The sequence below is a fragment of the Chinchilla lanigera genome, unplaced genomic scaffold (assembly GCF_000276665.1).
Source record: "Chinchilla lanigera isolate Chin_1 unplaced genomic scaffold, ChiLan1.0 scaffold00018, whole genome shotgun sequence".
NCBI classification, from domain to species: Eukaryota; Metazoa; Chordata; class Mammalia; order Rodentia; family Chinchillidae; genus Chinchilla; species Chinchilla lanigera.
Window position 1 is genome coordinate 14,031,724 of NW_004955419.1, and position 11,000 is coordinate 14,042,723.

The window sequence follows — 11,000 nt, forward strand, 5'->3', positions numbered from 1 at the left end:
AGGAAGTGCAGGTCTATAAGCAAAGTGTAACTTTTGAAGTCAGTAAGACCTGGGGGGACCTGAGCCGCACCACTGTGCCGTGCGAAGAATAATAACAGTTCTAGCCGGGATGTGAGAACTCATAGAGGTAAATGACCAGGCGCATACATGGGACTCCCACTGAGATGACAAGGGCAGAAGGAGTAGGATGAAAGAAACCACTCCAAAAGATTAGGAACTGTATGTTGGAGACTTGCATGTTTTCTGAGGAAAACTAGAAAAAGCTGACAAAATATTTAAAAGTGCCTTCTTAGAGGTATAATAAGACAGAGGGAGCTCCTGGCCAGCATTCAGAAGACAGGTCTGTGAAAGTGAGCTAGGGCTCTCCTTGGCTAATTTTCTTCTAGGGTGCCTTCAGATTCTAGGGGGCAACAGGAGGGCTGAGAGGCCATGCAGAGTTTTTGCCTCCCCCTCAGGGCTTGCAGAATAGGGGCTGGAGACCAGAGCTCACCAAGAAGCAGGGCTCTTCTAGCCTAATTTTGCATAGGGACCCGAAAGTGTTGCTCCTTAAGAATAGAGTGAACTGTAATCAGATGCAGTTCCTCAAGGTACTGAAGCTGAACTTCAAATACTCTCAGTCCCTAACAATGAATTAAAATGGTCCCTAGGCCGGTGTGGTGGTGCTTGCTGGTAATTCCAGCACTCTGGGAGGCTGAGGCAGGAGGATCACAAGTTCAAATCCAGCCTGGGAGACTTAACAAGACCCTGTGTTAAAATTTAAAAATTTAAAATGGCTCAGGTTGTAGCAAGACTGGGGGTTCAATCCACAGGACTGCAAAAACAATAAAAAGAAAATCCCAGATTGCTAGTGACCCCAGACACCTCAAGAACAAAGCTTTCTTTGAAGGACAGCATCATCCTATGGCTGCATGGAGAGCAAAGATAACACCTCTGCTTCTGCTTCTGCCTCTGCCTCTGCCCCTGCCCCTGCCCCTGCCTCTGTAACAGACACAGAACACCTAAAAGTCAAGACACACAAGGCAGGAAAGACAAGAATGGAAAGAAGCCGGGCAAACATTCTGCCTGGGTAGCTATGCTCGTATTAGGAAAAGTAGATTTTATCTCTCCTAGAAATAAAATCTCCACAGCAACAAAAGAAGATTCATCATAAAAGTTCCCATTTACCAGAAAGATAATACTCCAAATCTATATGTTCTTAATATAACTTCAAAATATATAAAGGAAAAATGACAACTGCAATTGGAAATAGGTAAGTTTGCTATTATAATCGGAATATCAACACACCACTCTTGGTAACCAATAGGACAAAGTGGGAGAAAAAGTCAGAAGGTTATAAAATATTGGAAGAACATAATTAGCACCTTTGACCTGAACTTGGCACTGATGAAGACACCACACCCAACCACTGCAGAACCCTTCTCAGGCGCACACAGAACATCTACACAACGTGTTGGACCATCACGCAAACCTCAGTGAATTCCAGAGAACTAAAAGATACAGCGGATGGGGAAGCAGGATTGCAAGTTGGAGCTCAGCTCGGGCAACTTAGCAACTTTGCAAGACCTTGTCTCAGAAATAAAATTTTTGAAATTTCCATTTTAAAAATTTAAAAGAGACAAGGGAAGTAGCTCAGTTTGAGGGCCCTGGGTTCAATCCCAAGCACTGGAAGAAAATGAGACAGAGACAGAGACAGAGGGAAAAAGAAGAAAGGAGAGAGAAAAAAGAAAAAGAAAAACACTTCTAAATAACTCAAGGATTGAAAGAAAATTACAATAAAAATTGGAAAATATTTTGAACTAATCAGTAAAAAATCACATATCAGCTGTGAATCTTCTGGGTATTGGTAATATTCAAATTCTGACTCTGGTGAAAGTTACAAAGGTACTGTGTATGCTTCATGATAAATTACAGAACTGCATATCATTATAGGGGGACACTTTGTGTAATAGTCATTCGAAGTAGAAGAGATTTTAAAAGAATATACACACAGAATTTAAAACGAGGCCAAAGGACTACCAACAGGCCAGAAATGTTGAAGAATTTCTCAACAGGCCAGAAATGTTGAAGAATTTCCCAAAGCTCCCAAACAGACCATCTCCAAATGACAGAACAGCCATTGGCACCGAGGACTATGAGCAGCAGCCGTGCTCCTGAGAAAGCCCACTGTCCCCGGCCAGGAGCAGGTCCACCAGGCGTCAAACAGCAGGGCTGGGCAAAGGCCTAGCAGGGGCAGTTGGCAGGGACATGTGGAAGGCTGCCAGCTCAGGGCTGACCTCACACTGCCCAACACAGTGAGCAGCAGGTAGGCATCTCTTCTCACCTGCTGCCCCAGAAAATGGCTTCCAGTGAGAGGCAGAAAATGGCTCACTCCAGAAAATGGCTTCCAGTGAGAGGCAGAAAATGGCTCACTCCAGAAAATGGCTTCCAATGAGAGGCAGAAAATGGCTCACTCCAGATAATGGCTTCCAGTGAGAGGCAGAAAAAGGGGAGAATGGAAATCCAATTGCCATCATGCTGCCACAACAAACATGGGAAAGAGAGGAAGCGCCTGGTGAACCCACCCCACTCATTAGTCTACTCGGCCTTCAGGACCACATCTCCCTCTGGCAAATCACAGATCTCAGGCTGGTCTCAGGAACCTGCATTGAAGCCTCTCTCTACAACTCGCACCTTGCGAGTTCACTAGAGGCAACATTTCTAAGAGCAGGTGAGTTGTGTCGCCCAGGCCCACAGCACCTGGCCAGCTGGCCCCTCATCTCCTGGTCTGACACCCTGGAAGAAAGGTACTTGTTCTTCCCTTGGCCATGTGACACTTGCAGATTGCCAGAGACCCCAGGGAACGTAATCATTTGGTTCAGAAATCTCAAGTAAGTCAATAATTTGGCTCACAGGCAAGCTAGTAAGTTGGTACTCCTTTAAGAAGATATTCTTCAAATATTTGTCTAACGTTTTTATGATCCGGGGTTTTTATTTTCTGGTTTAATTTTTGTTTTTATTAGTACATGTTTGCAGTAGGCAATGATTACATTCCTGTGAGGAGTTGGTACATGCACAGAACACATCTTAATTCTTTTTACTTCCTCTTCCTCTCTCCTTTCTCCCCGCTTCCTCCATCTCTTGGTTCTCTCCCCATCTGCAAAAGATTGATCGCCTTATTTCCTATTACCTGTATTTTCTTTTTCTCTTTCTTTATTTTTTTTACCTTTCAACAGTTCCCTAGACTCTATTTTTATTTTGGGTTTCTCATGTAAGAGAAACCATGCACTATTTAAGCGTGTGTGCCTGATTTATTTCACTTAACATTATGCTCTCAGAGTGCATCCATTTTCCTAATGACTCAAGTTTATTCTTTATGGCAGAGTAGTACTCCTTTGTGTATAAATACCACATTTTCTTTATCCATTCATCTGTTGATGGACATATAGGCCACTTCCAATTTTCAATTGTGCTGTTATAAACATGGATATGCATGTACCACTGTAATATGATGTCTTTAATTCTTTTGGGAAGATACCTAGAAGGGAAATAGCTGGGTCAAATGGAATTTCTAATTTTAGTTTCTGAGGTATCTACATAATGATTTCCATAGTGACTGAACTAGTTCACAGTGTCACCAAAAATGAAGAAGGGTTTCTTTTTCCCCCACAGCCTCACCAGCATTTGTTACTGTTTGATTTCTAGCTGATAGTTACTCTTTCTGAAGTGAGACAGAATCTCAATGTTGTTTTAATTTGCACTTCTCAAATGGCCAGAGATGTTGAACTTTTCTTCATGTATTCATTGGCCATTTGTACTCCTTCTGAGAAGTGTCTATTTATTTCAGTTTCCTGCTTTTTGAGTCTTTTATTTGGGGGGTCTAATGTTTTTTAGTTCTTTATATATTCTAGATGTTAGTTTTCTGTCCAAAGAGTGACGGGCAAAACATTTTTCCCATTCTGTAGTTTGTCTTCACTCTGTTGGTTGTATCCTAAGCTATGAGAAGTTTTTAATTTGATATGAACCCATTTGTTGATACTTGATATTATTTATTATGCAAGTGGGGTTCTGTTCATTTTTTTCATTTTGTCTCATGGTGAAACAAGTCCTCACTATGTCACCCGGGCTGGCTTTGAACTCACAACCCTCCTGCCTCCACCTCTGCAGTCAACTACTTTTTAATAAAGGTACCAAGATCATCCAATAACAGTATAAAAACTTTTTTTTTGTCTTTTTGAGACAGGGTCTAGCTATGCAGCTCAGGCTTGCCTTGAGCTCACTTTGTAGACCAGGCTGTTCTCAAACTCGCAACAAGCCTCCTGCCTCAGCTTCCCGTGTGCTGGGATTACAGGTGTGTACCACCATGCCTGGTTTAAAAATATTTTCAACGAATAGTGCTAGGATAATTGGATAGCAACATACAGAAGAATGAAACTGGACCCTTAACTCCTACATATACAAAAAGTAACACAAAATGGGTCAAAGCCTTAAATTTAAGAATCAAAACTATAAAATTTCAGGAGAAAAGAGATGTGTGACCTTAAAGCTGGCAATGAATTCAGAGATATAACATTAAAAGTACAAGCAACAAATTGGGCTGGAGATACAGCTCAATGGCACAGCACCTGCCTGGCAAGCACAAGGTCCTGAGTTCGATTCCCAGTATCAATCAATAAATAAATAAATAAATGTACAAGCAACAAAATAAAAAATAAATTGAACTCTAAAATGAAAAACATTTGGGCTTCAAAAAACACTATAAAAAGTGAAAAAAACATAAATTAAAATAAAATATTTGCAAATCATATATCTGATAAGGGACTTATATCTAAAATAAGGAACCCTTACAATAAAAATAATAAAATTACAGTAATAAAAATTATATTAATTACAATAAGAAAAACATATATAGCCCAATTAAAAATGAGCAAACTTCTCTCCAAAGGATGTATACAAATAGTCAATAATCTCTAAAGAAAGTATACAAATAGTCAACAATCATAGAGGTTGCCTAGAAACCCTGGTCATCAAGGACACGCAAATGAAAACCATTATGAGATACCACTAGCATGGCTAAAATTAAAAAGTTAGATAATAATAAGTTTTTGTGAAGACATGGAGAAAACGAAGCCTACACACTTTTCCGATAGGAATGTAAGATGGTGCATATACTGCAAAAGTTTGGCAGTTCCTCAACTAGTTAAACAGAGTTACCTTATCACCCAGAAATTCTGCTCCTTACTATATACCTAAGAAAAATGAAAGGGTTAATCCACACAAATATTCACGGCACCATTATTCATAATGGCCAAAAAGCAAAACCAACCCAAATATCCATCAACAGGTGAATGGATAAATAAAGTGCTGTGTATCAATGGAATATTATTATCCAGCCATAAAAATGAATGAAGCACTGGTATAAAATAAAACATGAACAAATCTTAAAAATGTTATAAGTGAAAAAAGTCAGTCACAGAAAAACATATGATTCCACTTACACAAAATGTCCAAAATGGGCAAATCTACAGAGAGAGAAAGTAGATCAGCGATTGCTTAGGCCTAGGGCAAGGGAGGACAGGGGATTGAGGATGCTAAGCTAAAAGGTGCAGCGTTTCTTTCTGAAGTAATGAAAATGTTCTAAAACTGACTGTGGTAATAGCTGTACAACTGTGAAAATAAACTAAAAAAAAACACTCACTTGTACACTTTAAAAGAATGAGTTGTATATATGTGAAGTATATCCCAACAAAGCTTTTACCCTCAAAAAGCTAACAAATATTCTAAACAAAATAAAAGATATAATCCTAGGGAAAAGCATTATGTGTACCTATAATGGTTTCTTCAAATTATACCAGATATTACAGTAAAGGAAAAATTTCTCTACAGAAGCTGGATCCTACTCTCAGCTTGCATACTCCTCCCTGAAGTCAGGCACATCTCCGCAGGTAGTGGTAGGCCCGTGAATGTTACTTGAACCTGTCCCTTTGGGAAGGTGATGCAAAGGGTGTGCTCAAATCCACACACAGAGAAAATATATATACACCATACAGTGCTCACCCTGAAGGGAACAATTTTATCTTTCCATTTCCAGAAACGCTAATTCCCTTTGAAAGTTTGTACTCAGGAACCTACCATCTAGGTAACATCTTCACCAGGTTCTTCTGAGAAAAAGCACACTGCTGAAGGCCAATGACCACCTACTATGCTTGGAAGAGGCCAGGGAATTAAGAAAAGCTTATCAAAGATCTTCACAGTAAGGGGAATCTACACTGGCTACCACAACTGACTCTGAATCCATAGCCTCCAACCCTGGCAATTTGGATGATGGTCAAAATACTATGGCTGTGTGTGTGTGTGTGTGTGTGTGTGTGTGTGTGTGCACACGCACGCATGCCTGGAGGTTGAGAATGAACCCAGTGCTTTCTCACTGACATACGTCCCTGGCCCTTTTTTATTTCTGAGATAGAATCTTGTTAACTCACTAAATTTCTCAGGCTGGGCTCAAACTCACCATCCTCCTGCTTCAGCCTCCCAAAGTGCTAGGGTTATAGGAATGCTGTACCACATCTGCATAGCTCGTTACAAGTACAGATTCTCAGACTCCACACCAGACCTATTAAATGAAAGTCTCTGGGGCAATAACCTAGGAATCTATATTTTAGCAGATGCCCAAAATGCTTCTGAGAAGTGTCCAGGTTTAGTAACCACTGACAGGAATCTTCTTGTACAAATGTGTGCAGTGAAAATCAGCAGGCTAGAAGAGGAGTGGCATGACAAACTGTACCGCCTGAAAAAGAGCTAATGCATGAAACAGAAGAGAACTTTTCAAACTTTCTAGTTAGTATCTTCGGAGAGATTTGAAAGAAAATGAAATAGGAGCAGGAGGTTCTCACTCCTCCCCAGGTCCTGCCTGCCTCCTCCACACTGGGGTCACAGCCAGTTCAAGCACAGTGTCCACTATACCAGTCGGACCTAGCCCATCAGGCCTAACCCATACGACCTAATCCATCAGACCTAACCCATCAGACGCAACTCTGACTCCAGAACTGGGTAGGACTTACACACCCTTCTGGACCTGGGCCTTCCCCAACTTCTCAGATCCAGTAGAGAGGTGAAGCTAATAGATGAATATGTATAGACTGAAGCAAGGAAATACAATGGCTTACAAAACTGCACATATAATTTGATCTCAACTTTATTAAAATTAGAGAGAAAGAGAAGTCTGGAGAATATAAAAACATGATAAGAAAGAAAAAAAATGAGCTATATTTTCACTTTTTAATCAGGATACAGCTAAGGTAACAGCATTGCACAGCTCCCTGACACTCTTTGCTGACCACCTCCAACTCCACTATCTCATATGATCCTGGGGACACCTCTTGTCTCACGGAGCCCCACATCCCCAGTGGGGTTGCAGGGATTCCCTTGCAAGGTTGGAGGCCACTACATGACGCCATGCAGGTAACGTACTTGGCACCTGCTGCTGCTCAACAGATGGTAGCTAGTTAGTTGCACTTTATTGTCCTCCACCACCCAGATGAGTGAATTCCAGGATGCCAGGCCACAGCCCCTCTCTAACGGGCAAGCTGGTTGTGAAGAGCCAGGGTGGCAGGGCAGGGGTCAGCCTGAAAGGAGGGGAGCCAGGAAGCCACCCAGGGCCTAACTCCTTGGGTGCTCTGCCTTTAAACTCTGGGCAAGGTCCAGTTCTGTTGCAATAGCTTCCCTGATCATTATAAGAAAGTTGTACGCAAGTTCAAACAAAAATGCACTGCTCAGGTCACCTCCAGAAGGCTTGAGGTACCAAGTCTGCCACTGGCTCATGGGAGAGCTTCCTTTCTCTGGGTCCAAGTCTTCATAGAGGAAAAACAAACCCTCTCCTCACAGAGTGATCCAGGACCGGCAAGGAAATGAAGAGTTCTGCTGGGCTGTTTGTACTCTAGGGGAGGGCTGTTACCTATATGGCTACTCCAAAGGCCAGGTTTACTCAGGTCGCTGGTACTGGAGGGAACCTAGTCAGAAGCTTGGGGGCGGAGCTTACTGCCCCTTTCTGTCCACCCCAAACCCTGAGGATAGCCTCAGGTCACAGCTTGAACTGATTAATGGCTGTGACAGCCCTGGGTCTCTCCTAAGGTTTGTCTTGGAGAAGAGAATTCTGCCATCTTAGCTGCAGGTCAGATACTCCTTGGCAAAGCCAGATTACAGCCTCCAAAGTGACCCTAAGGGATGCAAGGCCACCCGAACTGACCCTGCATTTGGGGGTTCCTAAGCCCAAGAAAAGTGGGTGAATGAGATCTCAAGGTTCAGTAACTAGACCCTGATTTAACCTGAGCTACTTGCTAATAGGAAACTCCGTGATGACAACCCAGGTCTCTGAAAGATTAACTGGGGCATTATTCCAGCCAAGTGAGGCCGAACCAACTGCAGCTGGTGGCAGCAGCGGAAGGCAGCAGGTGGTGTCCTGCTGCTCGGCCTAAGCCGGTGCCCTGATCCCTCCTGAACGATCGCAGGAGATAGGGCCAGAGCAGGTGCCCCCCAAAGAGGAAGAGCGCCTGTTCCCGCCTGGCCTCTCACCACGCGAGCTTGCCTTCTTGGGCGTCGCGAGCAGGGCGGGCAGCCCGCCCCAGAAGCACTTACCAAAAGTGGTGAGGTAAAAGGACAGGTCGCGGTAGGCGCGCCGGCTCCCGAGGGAGACCCGGTGCAGAGAGCGCTCCATGGGTCCGGGCTGTGGGTAGGGCGGGAGCGCCTGCAACCCGAGGCGGCTGTGTTTCCGCTGGTAACCGAGGCAGCAGGCTGGCTGCCCCTGCGCCAGCGTCTCCAAGCGGGAGCCGGCGGGAGCCGGGCTGCACAGCGCGCTGTTGGAACGGCCCGGCGCGCCAGGCCCTGATTGGCCCGCGCTGGTTTGAATGGGGAGCTTTCCACCTGACCGAGCAGACAGGGCCAGGGCGCAGGAGGCGTGGACACTGGGAGCGGCGGGGACGGTCACCCGCCACCAGAGATGGCTCCTATCGCGAGGAGCCTGCAAGAGGCAGTGGCCAAGCCTGGGCCCCTGGTGCTCGCACCGCGCTTCAAGGCTGGAAGTACCAGCCTCAGAAGGGACCCGGGCCCAGTGTGCCCACTCGGGCGAGCTTGGCCTGCTCGCCCAGCTCCCCAGCCTGCAATTAGCTGAGTTACAATCGGGTTCGTAACCAGCTTTGAAGCTCAGACCTGTAATCATCAGACCCGAGCAAGGGCAAAGGAGCAGCCTCCTAACCGCGGATGGGTCTGGAAACCTGTGTGTTCTGCACCTGCCCTACCAGGCTTCGGCTCCTTCCCAAACCCTTTCCGCCTGGACTGCTCTCTAGAGCCTCCTCTGGGAGGACAGAGAGCAGCCTGGCACAGGTCCAGACCAGAGCAGCTCGGTCCAGCCAGCCTCATGGCCTCCCATCTGCAGCTAGGGGCATCACACACAGAACAGGACACGGAGGGAGGCGCATACTTTGGATCTCCTCCTGGTGAGCCTGGTGCTGGCAGGCAGCACTAGAAGGAAGGTCAGCGCCTGTGTGGATTTGTCAGCAAACATTCATGAGACACCTCCAGGGAGTGGTTTCACACTAAGACATCTGCTCTGCAAATCTCTGAGAGCTGTCACTGTGGGAGGGAAAGCTGCTGGTCTCACGTAACTCTAAAAATGGGAAGTGTGGGTATTCGTCTCTGGTCCTCTGACTTCACTGCCAACTGATATTTGTGTTCAGCAGTTTACTCAAGTCTAGTCTGGGGGGCGTGAGAGAGAAGAGTTCTACATACTGAGTAGCAGGTGCCAGGAGCTGAGCTGAGTAATTTACACACATCATCTCCTTTAGTCTTCACTGGAAGAGCAGGATGTATTAGCTCCAGTTTACAATCAGAACTTCAGGCAGGGGCTAGGCAACTTGCCCAAGGTTACAGAACTAGAAAGAAGCAGAGCTGAAATTTGAACCTAGGTCTGTCTACCTCAAAGAACATTGCCTTCCTCTTCTTCCTTGGCCTCCCCACTTGCTCCACAGCCAACAGCAGGTGGAAGCAGCAGAAAACTAGATGCATGGGTTCTGCTGGCCCCCAGTGGGGCACAGAAACCAGAGAAGGAGCCCTGAAATTAACAAACTAGTAGCCAAATGCAAATGAGTCCTAAAACAGCTGGTGGACGGCTTGAATCCTAGCACCTTGTGAACCTTGCCCCACCCCTCCCCCACCCCCACACTGTGAACAATGCCCTCAGCAGGGGCAGGGCCACACTCCTGGCCCAACCTCCCTGGTAGATAGATGGACTTACCCACACCCTGGACTTCGGCACGCCTGATCCGCTTCCTGGCTGGGAAAGTCTGAGTCCAAGCATCCTTTCTGGGTAGGAAGGTATCCTGGCTTGGCCACTCCATCTAGCCAGGGAAAATGGGCAACCTCAGACTCAAACCATAGGATGTAGACAGGACACTGAGCCCCGAGGTATTGCAGACCTTCAGGCTCGAGACCAGAGCATGAGTTAAGCATGGCCTGTAAGTGCCCCCAGCAGGGGCTGATCACACCCAGGCAAAACTAGAAAGCTTACAGTTCAGAAGCCTGGACAAAGGAAGGCCCATAGGGAAAGCAACAGTAGGTGCCCAAGGTGACACTCCACCCTCTCCACAACTCTGCAAGGGATCACTGCAGAGATCTGTGCCAGGGGAGACCACCATGGACTCAGGAGGCTATGAGCACCTGGGGCCTGGCCCTAGACCTATGCAGAGCTGCCTGGAGGAGAAAGGGCTGAGACCCACACTAGGCACTTCACCCCTTATTGGGAACAAAGGTCTCACTGCCTGGCAGGTCTCCTCCTAACTCCTCCTACCTGCCTCAGGAGCTAAGCTATTCAGCTATGAGACCCCAAGGCCAGCCTGACCCTGATTCTCTCCTAGTAAGGCTCCTTTGCTTAGCAGAGCCCTGGAAGCCTCTTCATCTTACAGGGACAGGTCACCTTTTTCTCAGGAGCTGGCGGACAGTGGTGAGTGGGCACCTGGATGGCAGCACTGCAA

The 11,000-nt window shown here is 45.9% G+C and overlaps 1 protein-coding gene across 3 annotated transcripts in view; it reads right to left on the bottom strand.

Moving 5' to 3' along the window:
• The window catches only part of Rgs3 (regulator of G-protein signaling 3), a 123,817-nt gene extending 113,450 nt beyond the window's left edge, over window positions 1-10,367 (bottom strand). The window contains exon 1 of one of the 3 annotated variants that reach the window (XM_013513122.1): window positions 10,265-10,367. In XM_013513122.1, coding sequence (XP_013368576.1) covers window positions 10,265-10,367 — 103 coding nt within the window. Of the gene's footprint in view, window positions 1-8,610; window positions 8,846-10,264 lie in introns of those variants that run through there. The other 2 variants (XM_005382663.2, XM_005382666.2) reach the window with 2 other exon arrangements.
• Between the last annotated feature and the right edge of the window lie 633 nt (window positions 10,368-11,000).